We start from the raw sequence: 20861 nt of genomic DNA on the forward strand, positions 1-20861 counted from the left end.
TCACTGATCGTAAAAATCGCCGATCATGTATTTAAGAAAGACAAGCCTATATTAACTTTAATGATTATTTTGACCTAGAATAAAATGATTTCGACGAATGGGTCTTCACTCGAAATTTAGTTTAAAGAGTCTTACTATTTTTTGCTCAAAGTAGTCGACCTTCCAGTATCCACAGCATTTTCCTATTGAAGATATAAAAATGAAACGAAAAGCAACAATCCTTGCAGGCCTTTTGCCTTGGCATCACACAAATCCACTTATTTATTCATTCAACTATTGAATAATGTATTATTCGTACATTATTTGCTTCTCCGCAAGGCTATCTTTTAATTTCATATATTGTTTTAAGATGATCAAAGCAAATCCTTTTATCCTAATCGCATTTCCTTTTCATTCAACCGACATCAAAGCAGTTCTGCTCAAGTTCAAGTTGCAAGAATTTCATTGTGATATTTTGTTATTATTTTTGTTGCTTTTTGCATTCCTTATTTTTTTTCATTTTAGTGAATTTGGTTTAGTTAACGTGCTTGCAATACCGTTAGTGGCTGCCTGTCTAATACTTTAGCCTCACTTTAATTTGTTTCACTTCAACTCCCACCGCAATTGTTATATCTGCTCGTGTTCACTTCGTCCTTGTGTCGTGGCTCTCGTTTTTAAAGCACTTTTCGTGTTTATTTTGGATCTCTTTTGGTTTGTGTCGCAAATTGAAGTGTTATTTATTCAAGAAATCTTGTTTTACTGTCCACAGCCATTTGCGAATTTAGGCTTACAACGTAACTCACTTGACATTACCACTCTGCGTCGTACGTATTTACAGTTACGCTCCTGTCTGGCGTATAAATCTGTAAAGCTTTCGGTTGTTGGCATCTTTCGTGTGTTCCTCCAACAACACATTGTCATTCAAAATTTATGCGTAATTTAATTGAAAATACTCGCGTGGCAAAAACGGCTGGAAATTGCGGCAAAAAGGACCTTGAAGCTGTGAAGACTTCGCTATTGACTGCAGTTGCCATCAAGATGTCATTGTTATCTGTACGAAAACTTGCTTCGGCTTTCAATTTGTTGGCCTTTTTTGGTATTCTCAAAAAATTCCATAACAAAATTTAGTATCTGAATTTAATAAAATACAAAGAGAGAGAGAGAGAGTGGTATAGAGTGAATATTAGAGATAGAGAGGGAAAATTGAATAAATTGTCGAACTCAAAGCATGAGTATGATTCAAATGTTAGAGGAGCAGAATAAGTGTGGGACTAAGAACCGAAAGTTATGGAATTGGTGACTGCACTTTCCGAAGTGACACAGTGAAGACATCATCGCACCCAACCGAAATTAGCAGTAAATAATTGTTTACTTTTTTCAATCATTCATAGGCTTTGATGGAGAGAATCTTGATTATTCGTATTCTAAGGATCGCGCAACCAATCGTAGATGCGTTTCGAACTTGGGAATGAAATTTTATATTGGAATGAAATGGCAGCGCATTAGGTGAATTAAATATAGTCCAGAAAAACGGCTGGAGCCACAAACTGAATATTCTTCAAAAAAAGTTATGCCTTTGACTTAGTGGTCCTGTCGTAATTGGTTATCACTATTCAGAGCATGCTGTTAGCTAATTCCGGACAAACTTGCTAATATAATTTAGGTTAGATTAGGTCAGCTAGAGGTGCTTGGAAAAGAGATCACACTGGGACAATTATATATAAGTATAAGTGAGATGCCAAAACAAACCCATATCTTCTATGGGCGGCTCATACCGATTCCATTTTCCACACATGGAAGACTAGAATAGCTGGATCTTTCAACTTATCTAAGAGTATGCGATATTTCTCTCAAAAGCGGAGAAGTCAAGGAGAAAATGTTGAGATTGTTCATCAGCGATTAAAATCTAAAATTAGCTCCGAATTGTGCACTATAAAAAGAACAAATTCCAAAGATTTTGATTATTTTCAAGCCTAAGTCACTTAGTAGCCCGACTAGTTTAAGAGAAGAAGCGAGAAAAGGCACCCTTACCAAATTTCACTACGATGGCAACGAGCAGTGCTTCTCCTGTCTTCGTGCATTCCGGTGCTAGTTCTATAGACTTCGCGCGAACTCAGCAAGTATTGGTCGGCAGCCAGTACTTGTGGTTTTGAGAAGTGTAACGTAAAAAATCCACTAAACTAACGGCTCTTAATGAGGTCCAGATGACCGCAATGAAAGACTGTCCCATTAGCAATCACTCAGATTTTGCAGAACGAAACTTGTCAAAGTTGCAATGAACAGAATGAAGTGAAAACAACTAGAAACTTTTTCCTCAACTCTTTTACTCTCGCCAGACTATGGTGGAGCGTCTCGGCTGCAATATATTTTTCGAACCCAGCAAATTGGCTGGAATTGATATTAGCTGTCTTAATAATTTCTTGGTATGCTTTAGGCGTGTTGTCGATAAGCGACGGTCTTTCGGATCCATATTCAAGAGTTCTGCTCAAGATGTCCAAGTGGAATTATCCCTGGCCTCACGAAAAAGACTGGTAAAAAGCCGGTAATATGTTCTATGAAAATTCCATGAATGGCATGAGAACGATCTAAGTAAGCAATTAAAGACTTCTTAAATATCTAATATATACAGGGTTTGTCCAGAAGGTAATAGAATTGAGTCGATTTAAAAAAATTTCAAAATAGGATCCTTCTGCGTCGATGCAGCGCTGCCAGCATTGGTTGTCGAAGTGGCAAGTCTTCCAGCACGGTCATCAGCGATCTCTTCCCGGCCCTCCAAAAAGGCCCAGTGCCATCGAAACACACCACTTCTTGCTAAAGCAACATCTGGGTAAACTTGCTTGGTCATACGTTTCTGTCGCAGATTTACCGAGTTTCAATCAGAACGCTGCATTTTCGGTTTTCACCACTCACAGAAACCCGTCGCGCAAAAATGTTTGTACTGATTCTCCAGGTGCTCGGAGATAACTGAACAGGGGCTTCGAAGTACAGTCACGGCGGAAGAAAATCAGTCTTATTACTTTCCCGACAAACCCTTTATTGTTATAACGGGTCATTCAGGTAGAGTTAATTTTTTCATTAGCCTCTTTTGACAAATATCGCGTGAGTCATGTGAAGCTGTCATGTTATTTTTGTTCATTACTGCTTGGCATTTCATCATGGAGAAACTTATGCCTGAGCAACGTTTACAAATCGTTCAAATTTATTTCGAAATTCCACTTTCTGTGAAGAATGTGTCTCACGCGCTTCGCTCAACTTATCGTCCACATAACCGGCCTACTGAGCGTACTATTCGCAACATCGCCCATGCTTTGACCCAGCATTCATTACTGAATAATATTGGACCGAATAGATCATATCCAGCACGCAGTGATGAAAATATAACAGTGGCTGCGAATGTACACGAAGACCGTGAAGAGTCGATTCGGCGCTGTTCACAGCAACTAGGGCTGACGTATGGAACGACTTGGTGCATTTTACGTCGATATCAGTTGATAATTTCCAAGAAGACCCAACATTTTCGGGGATATTTTGTTCAACGATACGACCCATTTCTAGATCAATGGGTATGTAAACAAGAAAACATCGCCGCATTTGAGACGAAGAGAAATCTGAAGAGATAGAAGAACTGCCATTTCATCCATCATCCATATTTCAATAGCGACCACTATCGCATTATGATAACCGACTATTTAATGCTAGAGCTTGAAATTGAAGCTCGTGAGCCGTTTCCGACATATTGCATCATTCAATGGATTTATTGATTTCGATTCAAATATCGCGCGTGTCATTCGCCAATTACCAATTGAAATGCTCCAATGAGTCATAGACAATTGGACTCAATGGATGGTTCAACCTTTATATTAGCTATGAAACAAACTAGTTTCTATTAAGATACGTTTCTTCTTAATCTTGGCACCTACATTTGGTTGGAAATGAAAAAAAAGTTCTGCGAAGCTAACAGAGAAAAGTAAAGGAAGTAGAAAGGAATGCGCTGGCGTTTTAATAATATTCAGACTTTTTAAATAAATGCTAAATTGTATAATGCCACGTTAAGTCGCCAAACGTCGAGAATTCCATGTCATTAATGGCAGGAGTATTAAAAATTTGTAATCTTTAGAGGAGAATCATTCCTATTTGCATTTATTAGCAACATGCGTTTGATTACGGTCAACTCTTTATACAAGAGATTTGCATACTAACAGCGCCTACACAAAAATGTGCGATATATTTGAAATGTATATATGTGTGCGTGTTTTAAGCGTTTGCACTAAAACGTGCCGTCTTCTATACTCCTGTACTTTGCATAGAACTTGTTATGTATATACCGTGTTGGTATATGAATTGCTATGATTATATGTATATGTATTATATAAGCAAAGTTTAAACTTATGCAAATAGCTGCCTGTATGTGTGCTCTTACGCTAATAAGTGTTTGTTTATGCATTTGTTTTTCATTGACCGTCGCGTGTCCTTTATGTCACAATCAAGTTCAATACAAATCTCTGCAATTTGTATGCGATTTGATTATCTTTTATGGCCATGTACCGTTATAATGCAAACCCACACCTATAGCGCTCGCACTTGTCACTACCAGCTCGGTTTGGTATCAATTTAGCCGAGGAGGGAAGAAAAAAGATGATTATCGCATAACCACTTCATGGCTTAACGCTGAGTTTCCGTTTCCACCCACTTCCGTTACCAGGGCAGCCAACTGACGAGTACACATGACCACAGCCGAGCACTTGTCACTTGCTGTGTGGCGCTTATATAAGTGTGTACGCATGTTTCTATGTGTATGCAAATACGTGCTGTTCTGTGTGTTTGTGTGTGTGTGTGTGTGTGTGCTTTCATGCGATGTCACGGCATTGGTATGCGAACTGGCATATCGATGGCAATTTGTTTCCATACGAATTGCTTTCAATTAGCATAAAAATGTCGCTCATTCATTCGCTATGCTTGGCAGACGCACCCAAACACATACACGTACATAAATACTTTAGTACACACACACACACATACATGTATACATATTTATGTCTACAACAGTGGGTGTATATGTATATATTGTGTAAAAGCAGACTGTTGCTTTTAAGTTGAAGAAATCGTGCTCTCATGCACACACATACATCAATACTCACATATACAAATATATTGCTGGCAACTGCCGATAATTTTATATCTGGCGCGTAGCAAGCGTGAATGACGCCTACATTGTCCTATCTATTGATTTTCCTCGCAGCACTCAGCTCCCGGGCTTATCGCTTCAATTCCCCAACCGCCCATAAATGAGTTTGTATACACAAACTAACAATCAGTTGAAGAAACTTACGCTTCAACTCTTCTGCAAAGCTTCTATTGTTTGAACGAACGTGTTTAAGCTTCCTTATAACTGTATATATACTCATATACTCATGCACTCATACAAATGTACTCTTACATACTCTTATACACCCATACATATATAGCTATGAATGTGTTAGTATTTACAAACCATAAAATTCAGGCTTTTGCTCTGCTCGTCTGCGTTTTATGTAATTCCGTTTCCCTATCCTTTGCCATTGATCTCAGCTTGGCCACTATTCGTGCAATAAAATTCATATCCATTCAATGTTGCCATAAGGAAATTAGTGAGGCGTATGAATGCCAATGTTTGGGTTGTAGATTGAACTGTGGAAAATAATGCTGTTAATAGCGTATATATTTCATTGTATGTAGTTATGTAAATATTGTTTGAAATTCATACATGAATTTGATGTTCAAATTTAAAGGTGAAACATTCAGTAAAATCATAAAATTTTTGAGAGAAATCAAGATTCTTTTATGGATAATCTATAATCCTCCTGACTATTATATGAAATAAGTACATTATGAAAGTAACAGGAAATGGTAAATAAAACGCAAAATATTTAATTATTCATCAATATTTATTTTATCGCCTGCAAGTTATCTCCACCAGATGTAATACACTTAAGATAGGGATTTTTCCAGTCCTCGAAACACTTTCATAAGCACATTTGTGATGGCCTTCAGCGTATTTTGTTTTACCTCTTCGATCGACTGAAAACGGGTTCCACGGAGCGTCAATTTCAGTTTGGGGAGCAAGAAAAAATCACACGGAGCCAACTCTGGTGAATAAGTGGTTGGTCGATGGTAATCATTGCGTTTTTGGCTTTAAATTCGGTCACAATCGTGGCTAGATGCGATAGTGTATTTTCATCGTGTCCTTTATTGAAGTTTTCTTTCACAATTCCGGCCGTTTTTGGCGAATTTTTTCACGCAAACGCTGAACAGAACTAAATATGGCCAAACTTCCTTTTAGACCGTCTGTCCCTCCGGAACAAATTCATGCTGCACCAAACCACGAACATAAAAAAAAGCAATGAGCATTAGCTTGATTTTTGAGCGGCTTTGGCATAGTTTTTTCGGTTTCGGTTAATTTTTTCCCTCCATTCCGAAGACTGTTGACCGGTTTGCACGTCAGACTCATAAACCCATGTCTCATCGGCAGTTATAATGCTCTCCATGAATGTGGGATCGGAATTCGCACGATCAAGCATGTCCAAAAAGACATGTTTACGATACTCTTCTTGAAAAATATTCAGCTTTATCGAGACGAATCGAGCAATAACGCGTTTCATACCCAAAATATTCACCAAATTTATTCGAATGGACTCGCGAGAGATGTTGAGTGAGATATGGCAACTCTAATACTTGCCTGAAGATTCTCAAGCAACATAACCCACTCTTCTCAACCTTCAACGATCTCTCGACCTTTGGTTAGCTTTGTACCCCTCGTGGCATTGTGTTTTGGATAAAACTGAATCACCGTAAGCCTCTTCTACAATTCCCAACGATACCGCACACTTTTTGGAATAGTTGGATTTTTTAATCCCGCTAAACCAAGAACCTTCCGCAAAATCTTCCATTAAGTGGCTGGGCGCAGGATATTCGAATTCATTCGGGTGTTCTGCAATACGCTGCTCCTTGACAGCAATAGCGTCTTAGAAGCGCATTTTATGGCGTCCGTAAATCGATCTATGGTTGCCGACTTATCAACTCTACTAGGCGATTGTGTCGACCGAATATCCAAATCATTATTTTAGAAATAAATTTAATAATCCTCGAAAATACAGCCCTACGCATAACGAAAGTAAGCGTGTAAGTCAGGTTTTTGAAATCTTTTTTGTATAAATTCAGTGTCGGTCGATGGATCGACTTAATCATTGCCCAAATCGATTAAAATTTATTTTCCAGTGAAATTAAGCAACAAAATTGTAGCTGAAATTGACACTAACCTCAAAATTTGCAAAACGAAAAATCTCCTACAAAATTTTTCAAATTGAAAACTACATGCAAGCGAACTACACAAATTGATGCGCACTGAAGGCGTACTTGCAGCAATACAAACTAAAAAAAATGAATTTGAAAAAATTGTTTTCCGAAACTTTCCACACATCCGTTTCCGCTGAAAGTTTGGTGCAAACAAACCCTTTGCATTGCTGCTCATCGCTCTCGGCTAAATATGATATTTCTGAGTATATTTATAAATTTCATGACCATGTGTGTGTGCAAGTGGGTTTGTGATTTGTGCCGACGTTGCCAGCGCAACGTTAAAGCGGCTGCCAGTTCGCAGCTGGCGTCTGCTTCCGCTCCCTTCGCTAGTTGTGCGCGCCTGTCAGTATTGTGCAGCGAAGTTATTTGTGTGGCAGTGACAGAAGCAGGTTATCGGCTAATTTCGCAGAAATAACTGCTTCACTAGCGGCGCTTTACGAATTGCAAAATAAAACGAGAGAGCTAATACACGAAGAGAAACATTAAAAAAACAAAAAAAATGTAATATTAAAAGAAGAACACAGAAAAAAATCAAGAAGTACAAAAAGCAGTATAAAAAACTGCGAAGGAATTTTAAGAAATCGCAGGTGTGCTCCACGAACTGTGAATAATATGATTTTTATGGCGCACACGTGCCGGGAATAATACAATTGGCTCGCAGCAGCCGCTTTTTTAGCAATAAAAACGAATTTTAGCAACAACAAAATAAAATGTGTGCGTCGCATAGAAAAGTGTAGTGGAAATTAGCCAGCAAAAAGAGGCGAAGACCTTTCCGAAACTTGATGTTAGTGAGCGTGCGCAACAACAAATCCAATGCAAGCACTTAACACCTTTTGTTTTCTATTTGCTCTGCGTTTTTCTGTTTTTTATGCCATCACATTCGGTTTGATAATCGTAATTTGGTGTTGCACGTTGCCGCCGAGGACCGCAAGATAATAAAAAATTCAACATTAAATGAATAGAAAGTTTGCAAACGAAAATAAATTGCTGATATATCCACTATATATCCAATTTTCATATGCATATATACATATATATATATATTTTTTTTTATACATTTATATGTGCCTGTTGGCAAATGTCTACAATTTTCTATGTTTTCCATGTTTCAGGCACCAACACACGCCCCATGAGCACTTCGCAGACGTCATCCATGTCGGGTGTGCAACCGCACTTTCTCTCGCGCGGCCACACATATCGCGCCGTGGTGGGCGACACCCTGGTGCTGCCGTGCCAAGTCGAGAATTTGGGTGAGTTGTTCATAGCATTTTGTTTTCATTTGGTTTTTGTTGTTGTGCATGAAAATTTAATCGCTGGTTGAAATTTTTATTGAACTTTGTGTTACTAAGAGTAACTTATTTTTAATTTTTAATCATAAAAAAACTAGTTTATTTTTGTGGCAAATAGCTAAACCAATAACTAATCAAATTCTTTTCAATTTCAAATTTTAGAATTAAAGGTGCATTAGAATTATATATTTCAGCTAAAATAAGTTATAACATTTTACAAAAGTTTAAGATAACAGTATTCTTTCTCGGCCCTTACTTGATTGCTTAGATAAGTCTTTGTAGTCGATTCGCAATGAGATTACAATGGAAAAATACAATAATGTCAAGAAGAAAATTGCAAAAACAAAACAAAAAATATGAATTTGTATTACACTATTTGCATATCGACGAAGCGTTTTAAGCAAACATAAATCTGCCGAGCTTGCGTAGAAATCAACCGACATATGGATCTAAAAGAGCTTAGGGAAAATAAACAAAATCCTAGGATACCTTTCGTGGACGATTTTTAAATTCCAAATTTGAACAAAGAATACTTCCAGATATGTATTACTGTAAGCAAAAAATAGTAAGACTATTTAATTTAAATTTCGCGTAAAAACGCATTCGTCGAAATATTTGTTTTGTAGGTGGGTATGGCTGTCAGAGGAATCTGTGTTAGATATCGCACCATAATAATCATTTGAGTTTAGTATAGCCTGTCTTTCTGTAGTACATAAAGTGCATTGGGCAATTTTTACGATGAGTGAAATTATGCAACACAGAAGTTTCATTAACTTTGTATGTACAATGAAATTTCTGGTGCCGAAACCTACAGAATATTGGAAAAGGACTTCGTTTATAACTAAGAGAAGGCCTAAGAGAACTGAAAGCTCAATTGATTCCAAAGTATTATTACTGATGATGAGTCTTGGATCTATGCTTACGATCCGAAAACAGACAACCAATCAGCCAAATATCGTGGCAAAGGTAAGCCAAAGCCGAAAAACCACGTCAAAGCAGATTAAAAATCAAGGTTATGCTGCCGATTTTCTTTGGTTATCGAGGTGTGAAGCTATTCGTAAAAAGAGGCCTTAATTATGGGCCGAGAACTCTTGGTTTTTTGCACCACGATAATGTAGCGTCACATACTGCCTTGATTCTTCGTGAGTTTTTCGCGTAATTTCATTTCAAATTACTTGGATTACTAGGTCTCCAAGCATAGCCCTGGGTATGGCTTCTCTGCTCACATATTTTCGAAGGTATGAGAAGGAGAAACTGTAAGCATTTTTACAAATGGATCAAAGCTTGTGGAGAGGGTTCATCACTTCCAGTTTTAGTCCTTCTGATCGTTGCTGCGTCTTCAAAGTGGAAGTGATTGCCATTAAGGGTAGCAGTAGATCTACTGATCTGGAGCGCAGCCTTCTTCAGAATTGTTATTAATTACAGCTATATTAATCTTGCTCTGAGGTTGATGAGCTGACTGTGAGAACATTGCCCTCATGACTAGTGAAAGTATGTCTAGACTCCTTATCTTCAGCATTAGTTATTTTATAATTAGGATAATTTAAGTACCTAGCTCCAGTGGTTCAGGTATTTCAGTCTCAATAACTGCCGAATGAGAACAGGTGTGATCTCCATTGGTTACTTGTTATTCACTACTAGAATGTTGGGATTCAGACCAAATCAGCAAGCGTTGGTCAACCAGCAGCAGCTCTGCAGTCTAAAGTTTTCCTGGTCGAGGGTGAACCACAAGAGGTCTAGAGAACCATTTGCTCTCTGCAGGGGCCACCTTTCGGTAGTGGTAGAAGTTCGAAATGGATACTGAGCGATCGGGATTCATAAAGTAAGATTTATTACTTTTTATTTTTGCACGGTCCAAAATCATGTCGAACGAGTGTTTTGGCTCGTTGGCCGGTATGGCCGCCAGTATGCAAGCCTTTTGCATGGCTTCTACGTCTGCATAAAGCTTTCCTTTCATGGGAAAATTAGTTTTTGTGACATGGAAGAAGTCGCACGGTGCCATATCAGGTAAACACGGGGCGTCGTTAATGGTTTAAATGTGATTTTTGGTCAAATAAGCGGTCACAAGCGTCGATCGATGAGACGGCGCATTATCGTACAACAAACGCCAACTTTCATCTACGCGATATTCGTGCCGAACACGTCGAATACGTCGCACCAAATACGATAAATCAAGGTTTGGAAATGTTCAATTTCATTTCCAAGAATTTCAATGATGATTTCGGCTGTTTTTTTTATAAATTCACACACAGTTTCGATGGAATTTCTGGTGATCACGGATTTGGTTAGCCCACATGTTGATCGTCATTTACATATGTCCCTACGACCACTTTGAAAACTTTGAAACCACTCGTGTACTCTGCTACGGGATAGGCAATCATCGCCATAAACTTGTTTCATCAATTGAAACGTTTCGGTAAAAGTTTTACGAATTTAAAAACAAGATGTAATGTTGGCTCTTTGTTCGCAGCTCATTTTCGCACCGATAACTCAAACATACTGACACTTGAAATGCAATAACTTCACTTCCAATTAATGAAGTATCATGAAATTTTCACTGAACGATCGATAAAGAGATCAGATTCTAACGCAGCAATCGAAATATAGATGGCGTCACCAGGGGGCGCTAGATTCAAAAAGTTTTCTGTTTACTTTGGAACGCACCTTGTAGAAATGGCGGTTGGGAAATTACTCTTCATCTAGCCCATATTTAGCCCGTTCTGACTACTATTTATTGCGGTTGATAACCGACTGGAATACAATGCACAACAGAACGGGGTATCCAAATTTGGCATGATTCATTCTTAGTTTTCTTAAATATTGAAAACTAGGGGAATACAGTTACATACCCAATATTTTTGAACTGGTTTGCATAGAGAAAACATGCCAGAAGATTTATTATTAAATACATATAGATATATCTTTGTTATTACCTATACCGGACATTTGCAACAATAAATGCTAATACAAACATACAAGTGTTATATATCTCAATTAGCTGGCTGTCACTCACCGCCATTCACCATTCGCCACTCGCTATTCGCCATTCCATTAGCTATTGGCAGGGTAAAAAATATTTGCAGAACGTCATCTACACGCCGACAGTCAAGGACTGGCACACCTGCCACTTGGAAAGCGCAAGCAGCCGAGGCTTCTTTATAAGAATTTATGAGAAAGTGAGTGAAAAAAGTATTTACATATATGTATATACGTGCATAGTGGAAGACGTATGTGTGTGTGAGTATAGAGGTGCCTTGAAGTGTTAGGTGAGACAGCCACAACGACTAATTGCCCATTACGGGGCACTTATCTAATATATGCGCTATGCATATATACAAACGCTGACTTACATATACACATATGTGTGGCAACATGTGATAGACAACCTTAGAGAATGTCAAATAAATGTGTGCTAACATGTCAGACGAAGCGAGCACATAAGAAGATATGAAAATGTTAATACAAAAATGCAAATAAAGATATATATACTATATATATTTAGTATATAAATATATGTTTCAGTAAGTATGTGTAAGGCATATTTGAGTATGTGCATTCAAGAGCGAAAGAGCTGCAACAAATGTGGACAGCAAAGAAATTTACTCAAAGGAGTGGCAAGTTGAAATGTTGTGTTGTATCAGCGAAGTGTGTTGCAAGTTCTACAAATGGGAGGTGGCAGGTATAAGGTAACCAAAAAAGGCTAAAAAGGTGCAAACAACATGCAAGACGTATACAATGATGCCGGCGACGTCGACGACGACGTTGACGTTGACGACAGTTATAACAGACATAAATGGCATTAGAGTGTAATGGACAAAGCGACAAGTGAGCGTGTGAGGCAAGAGGCAAGCAAGTGGTGCAGCCAGCGTGGCGGAGGACACTTGTCAACGCGCTGCAATGCATTTTGTTGCATGCAACAGCTTCACTAAGTAGATAATAGAGCGTATAAATTACACATTGTGCAAGCAATTTATTCGAGACTATCAGCATTAACTTGCCACACACCACCACCACACATCTGCACATCTAAACACCCACACATATGTGCGAAAAAACATTTTTTCACACCTTCCTTTGCAGCCGTCCATACACATAAATATTTCGTGCCATAAGTAACTCCATTAGTTCATGGCTCATATCACATGAAATGATGGAAAAGTGTTGCATGTGCGAAGTGCGCTGTGAAGAGGACCACAAAAAGGCTAGTGTGTGCATGGCAGTGACAGACTGACTGCTCTATGCCGTGTCGGCCACTTTGGCTCTGCTCTAGCCATTACTGTTGCACCGTTATGTTTGCTGTGTAATTTGAGTACAAATGCGGTGGACGGCAAGGACGCTTGCAGAACGTTCAGTCTAATGGGCAACTCACTTACCCGCTGCACTTGCAGTTATATACTAAAAAAAGTTGAAAATAACTGCGGATGGTTTGCTAGCGTGAATGTAAATGTTGTTAAAGTAAAATGCGCAATTTTCTTGCGTTTTAAATGCATTGCAGCGTTGACTCGAGACAAGCGTTCCACTTTTAGTATTCATACAAGGCTATTTGTTTGGTTACTTTATATAATTCTTTTTTTTTTACAAATAATTTATCGGTCATCTCGACGTCTGTATATACCCGATCTAGTCCATGAGTTTTTGAGTTATCGATATGATATTTTTCCCTCTTCAAGAAACTGATTACTTATTTGCGGGAACTGTTGATACCGTCAGCGAATTTTATTTTTCAGAGCGTCAGTTGTCTTGGGCTTATTTGTGTAGACAAACGACTTCATATAACGCTTAACAAAATTGTCCAGCGGTGTTAAGTTGCACGATATTGGAAGCCACGGCCCAAACCCACGACCGAAAGTATGTGCTCAACAATTCATTGGCTATATCGCATGTATCACCGGCTTGTTGGAACGAAAGGTCATCAAAGGTCAATATCTTTCAAACAGTCATTAATCATGGTTCTAGAGCGTTAAGCCCGGTTTCAGTTTTGCAGAAATGTATCGGTGTCCCACCTTGACTTTTGTATTAATATCACTCCAAATGCGTCAGTTTTGATTATTAATATACCCATTCAACCAAAGCTGAGCCTCATCGCTGAACAAAATTCGCAAAGTCCCATCGATCGAAAATAGACTTTTCTTTACCAATATCGCTGATCTTACCTGTTATGTACACTCGAGGTATATGTTATGTAATTTTGTGACTTCAGCCCAGCGACCACGTTACCCCATGCAATCCATGGTTCCTAGACTATAGCCTCGTCGTAGCCGACCTCCTCTAAATTGAGAATAAGCTCTGCAGAGGTATTTTTATTTTTGAGGAGGATCATTTGGAGTGCCCTCAGCTCTTGGTTTTGGACCATCATGCTGCTGACTGGGTTCTTTCACCATCTCCACCTCTTGTAGGACAAGTGAAGTAGACATGATCTCTTATTTGCCGTGATACTTTTCTACTTCACCCATGTCCAACGTGTTTTTGTTGACGTCCGCGGGGATGCGCTTCTTGAGGCGAAGGAACACGATTCCAAAGATTCACATCATCTTCCCGAACGTCGCGTGCAGAATATCCTCTGCCGTCTTATTGATCCGGCTTTGGCTTCCATCTTCGTTGATTGATTTTGCCACCCTTAACACTCTCCAGTCGCTAGTTGGCACGTCCGGATTCTGTCGTTGTAGCAGCTGCAGTTCATGATCCGGGCCCACCTTCGCTTTGGGCATCGATGGAATACTGTTGTGGTCCACCACCTCCAGGTTTGCTCCTTTTCACAAGTTTGCCATCGTTAAGTTTTTGACTTTCAATAGCTTCATTTGCACTATTTTCCAACGCTACTGTGATATACCGTTTCGCAACCTCATTGGCTACCGCCGCTGCCTTGTGCGTTGACGGTTTGTTCGCGAGCTTGACGTCAAGCTTCCCGGCTTCATCTTTGCATTTCCTCTCTTTTGGGGCCGCCTTCGGTTCGCTCTCCGTCGAACGCTGCCTCTTTTCAGCGATATGCTCCTCAATGCGAACAGCATACGATCCAATTTCAAATGGCAAAATGTAACCGACCATTCTTCACCTTCTCTCTAGAAAAAACCAACCGTTTCACCTCTTCTTCCTTCAAGCTGGACTTGCCTCGAAACGGTTAGATATTTCAACCGCCGCCTTGTACCTCGCTTTTGCCTTCAACCCCTCCTTGCTTTCGCTTCTCCTGGACTCTCCTATTGCCAGAGTAGGAACCCTCGGTCGCCTGCACAGAAGAGTGAAGAAGCTTTTCTTCCTTTTCTGTGTTAATGCTTACCGCGCTTTCTTGGCCCGAGTCTTCATGGATTGTGGCACTCCTACACTGTAAAGCTGGTTTGGCAGTAGTTCTACAACCATCGCAACCTATTCCCATTGCTGTGAAGGTGTGGCCGCTAACGACAGAGCTCACAAGATCGCTGTGGCCGCCGCTGATAGCAGGCTCGTCTCCCACCGACGTTTGGTCTGATATCCCAGTCCGTTTCTTTCCTTTAATGTCATGTTGAGTTTTTGATTCGGAGATCTCCACCCCTAGGGTTTAATACCTACCGCCAATTACCTCATTACCAGTGGCCGTTGTATTACCCATTCACGTACTTCTGATGATGCACATAAAGCAGTCCAACATAAGGGGATGATTGGAAAAAGTACGTCAGCCTTCATTAGTAGCCATCTGCTTGTAATGTAATGACCCTGACAGTAGCCAGCTTGAGATCATGACATTGTAAGCAGCGACACCCATTGCAGAGTCGCACGGAGAATATAGCTAAGAGGAATTTTTGCCGAACAGTATATTCAATTAAAGTATTTGAAAATGCTTTTCAAACGTCGAAAATTTGTTTCGTCACAAAAGCGAGACTTCCAACACTAAAGTTTAATGAGGGGCTTAAACCGAAATGTTGCGAATCCGATCGTTGCGTGAGTATTTGCGGGTTCTGCTGTCACTACTGAGGATCAAAAATGGAGATATTCTTCACTTTATAATAATATAATATAAAACTCTAGATATATAAAGAAGAGAGAGTATTCAAAATAATTTAAGGCTTCTTTTCAATTAACCGATATAGAGCTAACTGCAAATATAACACATTTAAGCGGATAATTTACCATTACCACTACATTTTTCTGCTGAACTGAATATATTGCACGTAATTCGCCGTAGGCACGATTCAGAATTTTGGTAATACAGTAATTCTGTCATATGTCACTTGTCAATTAAGTACAGAAATAAACAATCAGTTCATGGACAAACCAATCGATTCCCTGTAAAACCTTTTTTTATTTTATTGCTAGTACAATTTCAACAAATTGGCTCCAACATTGAGTGACGAAAGAAAATCTGCGAAATTTTATTTCCATAATTGACGTGCGCATTATTGGGCTTTCAATAAGTATTAAGTGCCTCTGTAACGATATTGCCTCTCCCACACATGTATATATGTGTGTATGTATTAAGTGCGGCAAGCCACTTTAATACCATTATATGGCTGTGTGTTTATGTGTGTGAGTGCGCTCATATTGTCATCATATTGCTGATTAATTTTTTAATTTTTACCCATTTCATTTTTATTGCCTCGGCTGTTCTTTAGGCTGTAAGCGTTGTTGTTGCTACGGGCGGTCACAATTTATCCTTTTTCTGTGTGTCAGGCACGACGCCACTTAGTCAGTTGAGCTTTATTGAAAAGCCATTCGCAATTAATTGGTAATTGTGTTAAGTACACATATAAAATTAATATTGATAACATGATGCTTTATGAGTCAGCGTTAAATCTACGAATGAAAATTAATAAAATGAGCGATTGCAGAGCTGCTGGTACTGAGCTGAGTGGCAGGTAGTGCTTCACTTGTATTTCCGTTATTGCTTTTGGCGGTAAGTATTGATAATGAGGATGAGAAACGCTGCTGGAGTAGCGGTTGTTGAGAATGAACTTCGAAAATATGTAGCTCTCGCTGCAGGCCTAGCCCTTGCTATGTGTTATAGTGATCTGATATCGGCGGTTCCGACAAATAAGCATCATGGGAGGAAAGGACTTGGGACTCGTACGCGTATATACACACACATAATGACAGTCAGACACACTAAGTGGACTCAGCTCGTTACGCTGATCATTTATGTACAGGGTCGGAAAGAGAAAACCGGCTTCCAGAGATATGACTTCCCTGGTCCATCAATTTTGGCAGAAAAAAATGTGAAACTCCGTGTCCGGGAGGAATTGTCTGCGACCTTCAGCTCTCTTTCAGTCATTATACGCTAAATACTTTATAAGGTCTCGAAGGTACACTAGCATGTTGTCATTTGTCGCAGGAATTTTTAAAGTTTGAAAAGTGAACTTTCTGAATATGTGATGGTTATTTTTGAGAAACGAAAATTAGTTGTTGAAATTTTAGTTTGAATGAAAAAACGAAGATTCCTTTGTTAAATGTATGGGAACCTAAAAAAAAAAATAGCGACCCCTTAGAGTTAAGCTCCATTGCGTGGCTTGAGGGAGGATTTTTTGTTTGTCACACTAATATTTGAGGGGGTAAGAGTTGAAAGAAAATTAAAAAAAAAAATTTTTGAAACACCCTAATATATTCATATATAACATTATATATATATTTATTTATTGCCTACCAATAAATGTCATTTCCTTATTGGTATTACTTCGCTCAGCAGGTGGCGCCACGTGCACCAAATTGCCATCGTTGACAATAAATATGTACAGAAGGATGTTTATAGACACACATGCATATGTATATTTGTGAACATCTGCTGTCAAAACATTTACTATTTTTGTTGTTGTGGTATTTCTTTCGCTAACTTTCCTGCCTCAACGGAAATTGAATATTATTGTGTTTCTAATACTATCCGAAACACACACATTTCCACATACATATCGAAATGTTTATTTGTGCTCATTGGGCACACACACACACACATATATCGCCAATGAATACACATACATACGTACTGGCAAGCAGCATACGAAATTAGCAGCAAATCCTGCATATCCGGCCGTCATAGCCTGGTCATATTGTATGCAAATATATAAATAATTCATCAGCTACAACTTTGCGGATTGAGCAGATTGAGTAGATTTTGCCGTAAGATTTGTGCATGCTTGACTTTGACCAACTGTAATAGCTCGTGTAAGCGATCAAATATTCTAAGCCGCCTAATCTGAGCTTGTGGTAAAAGTGTTTTCCTTTTTGCGCTTTACATGTTTTCATACTAAATACTAATACTTAGGCGAGTTAATGCTTGAGTGAGTAAAATCAGTTGCGGCACATATGACGGTGCGGTAGATTAATTTAATAATTCAATTTTTCGTTATTAGTGAATATTTGGAAGAAAGAAAGGCTTGAAAATGAAACTTTACTTTTTTTAGGGATTATATGAGTTTACGGGTTTCAAAAAGACTAATATCTCTAGAATATTTTCCTAAACTTTCAAGTTCATCCAAAGAATAGTTTCGAAGATACAGCCTTGAGAATATGTGCGCCCCAGGCTGGCTAAGCTAAGTGCGCCATCTTTAAACGCGCTTTTCCCTGAAACTGTGTTTCGCAAGATTTTTCGAGAACTACTCAACCGGTCTTCATGAAAATTTACACAGGTCTTTAAGATACAATTCCTAAAGACTTTGACGAAGGATTGATTTTTTTTAGATTACAACTATTTGGAAAAAAAAATTCACTGAAATTTTAATTTTTTTGCAAAAATATCTGCCAAAAATCCAATTTTCAGTTTTTTTCCTTCGTTCAAGTCCTAAGTTAAGGTTTTAACTGAAATACGTATTTTCACTTCAGACGATCCTGTAAGGAATTATCCTGCCAACGTGGGCGCATCTTTTCTCCGAGGGGTCATCGGAAATGGCATCGCAATGTCAGAGTTGAAAATATTTTTTTTTTTTAATTTCAGAATTTCTTTGTTAATAGTGTATTTTTGTAACAATAACAAATTGAAATAAAAAATTTAATTCTTTTTATGAGAAAATTTGTTTAACAAAGGCCACTTTTTACCCATGTAACCCCTTAAGATCTCGACGTCAGGCCGAGTTGCTGTGAACGGCGCCAAATCGACTCTCCACGGTCGTCGTGTACACTCTCAGCAACGGCTTCTACGTTTTTTCCTCACCGCGTGCTGGTCGTGGTATATTCGGTCCAGTATTAGCCAAAAATTAAAGTCTCAAGGTGGTTGATGGTGTTGCCAATAGTACGCTCGCCAGGCCGATTATGTTGACCATAAGTTGAGTGAAAGGCGTGAAACACATTCTTTACATAACGTGAATATTCATAATAATGTTGAACGATTTGTAAACATTGTGCAGACGGAAGTCATTTCATAATGAAATGCCAACAATACTGAACAAAAATAGCAGGACAATTTGACCGACTCACGCGTGATCTGACAAAAAAGGCTATTGAAAAAAGTATGTGGATCACCCGTTAGAACATTTAAGGCTTTGAAAACTAGGCTCTTAAATATTATTGTGCGTCATGAAAAACAAACTTACGCACATATGTATATTAAATATAAACCTAATTTTTTGCTTTCCATAAAAAACGTATTTCAATTTAAGTTTTAGCACTCACCTTGGAGCTTTTAAAACTGACCAGTAAATCCTGTGGAGTTCAATGAAAAGCCATAAAAGTGCACTTAGCGCTCATACCCAAAGCTTTGCATTGAGTATATACTTATATGACTATATATATACCATACATATAACTATTAATGTATTTGTGTGCTTATTAAGCTGCTCACACACACACACACACACTCATCGAAAATAATAAGAGACCTCTTTTATTACGCCCCACCACTTTTCTTCTATTAAATTAAAGCTAAATTCGAAAAGCGAAGAATGAGCTGAAATAGCAATTTAATTACCTGCGCACACACACATACGTGCGTAAACAATAAAAGTGGATTTCTGGCAATAAAAGTATGGGTATGCGTGTGAGATTGCAAGTATAAGCATTTCAAAAACACTACTTAGATATACTTGTATTCAGTGCCAACAAAATGAACGGATTAGAAAATTAACCGTAAATCATAAGAGTCACGTTTATTTGGAACTAGAAGTGGACAATGCACAAAATAATACAAAAAGATTTAATATACTTGTAGTAGATAAAAAACTAGTTCAACAATTTAATGTCTTATGGAAAAAAGTGTAAAGCATTTTTAGACTGCAAAAGAAAACAACTTTTAAACGGAGATAGAAATTTTCTAGTTCTTGGGTGAGTAATTTGGTCTATTGTCATTATGCGAAAAAAATGTATATTTACATACGGGGGTAGTTCGAAAAGCCTTTTGAGAGTTTATAGTATTTGAGACAGTTTGCTGCTTGCATACACAACAGAGAAACTCTGCACTAAACTAAAGTGCACATTGATTTTGATTGATTGATCTTCATACCAGAACTTGTTCATAAAACTTATGTAGTACGCTAAGCCGATATCTGTCACAAGTGACTTGTTGAAAGTGGAGTCCTTTCCTTCGACTTAGGCATGCTATCTCTTCCCCTATAATAGCTCTTTAGACATATAAGAGGCTCTCTTTGGCAGTACTTCTATTTTCAAGCTTTTCCAGCTTTTAAACACAATTTGTTTCCAAGAGAGAACTAAAAGTTATCTTCTCTAAGTTATAAGTCAAAAATGTACAGGAAGCTGTAGTATTGAATGGAATATAACCGCAACAAATTGGAAGCGGCGCACTCTTCGTTCGTCTTTGAAAAATTTAAACTGCTTTGGTTCTCACGACGAATTATTGTTTTAGATTTACTTACATTAAACCACAACAATATTGCTTGAAAATAGAAAACATCCTTCTATTGAGTTGAACGTAAGGAAGATAAAGTCGATAGATTGCGTTTTGATACAAAATCAATAATTGCAGCTATTGTCAAAAATTTAATATATTGATTCAGATGAATTATCGACTTTTTAACCAATCACATTGTATTGTCTTTACCGCGAAGGTATCGAACCACATTGTAGCTTTATTTTGAAGCTATGGAACCACGTTCTATCGACTTTGATTCGAAGAAATCGATTTAACCATTTTTGGTTTTTTTTTTTTGGAAGACATCAATTTACATTTTATCGACTGTGTGTCGAAGGTATCGATCCACATTCTAACGCACTTGCTTTCGGGGTACCGGCCCAGAGTATAATATATTCTATCAACTTTGTTTCGAAGATTTCGATTGACAGTTTATCGAGTTTGTGTCGAAGTTATCAAATCACAATATGGCCTCGTCTCGGCAAGGGTTTAGGATTATTGTC

At 38.4% G+C, this 20861-nt stretch overlaps 1 protein-coding gene across 1 annotated transcript in view; it reads left to right on the forward strand.

The window, feature by feature from the left end:
• Positions 1-8427: 8427 nt before the first annotated feature.
• The window catches only part of LOC120782302 (limbic system-associated membrane protein), a 59184-nt gene continuing 46750 nt past the window's right edge, over positions 8428-20861 (forward strand). The window contains exon 1 of the mRNA XM_040114512.1: positions 8428-8561. Coding sequence (XP_039970446.1) covers positions 8441-8561 — 121 coding nt within the window. The 5' untranslated portion in view covers positions 8428-8440. The remainder of the gene's footprint in view (positions 8562-20861) is intronic.

Source organism: Bactrocera tryoni, chromosome 1 (assembly GCF_016617805.1).
Source record: "Bactrocera tryoni isolate S06 chromosome 1, CSIRO_BtryS06_freeze2, whole genome shotgun sequence".
Classification (NCBI taxonomy): Eukaryota; Metazoa; Arthropoda; class Insecta; order Diptera; family Tephritidae; genus Bactrocera; species Bactrocera tryoni.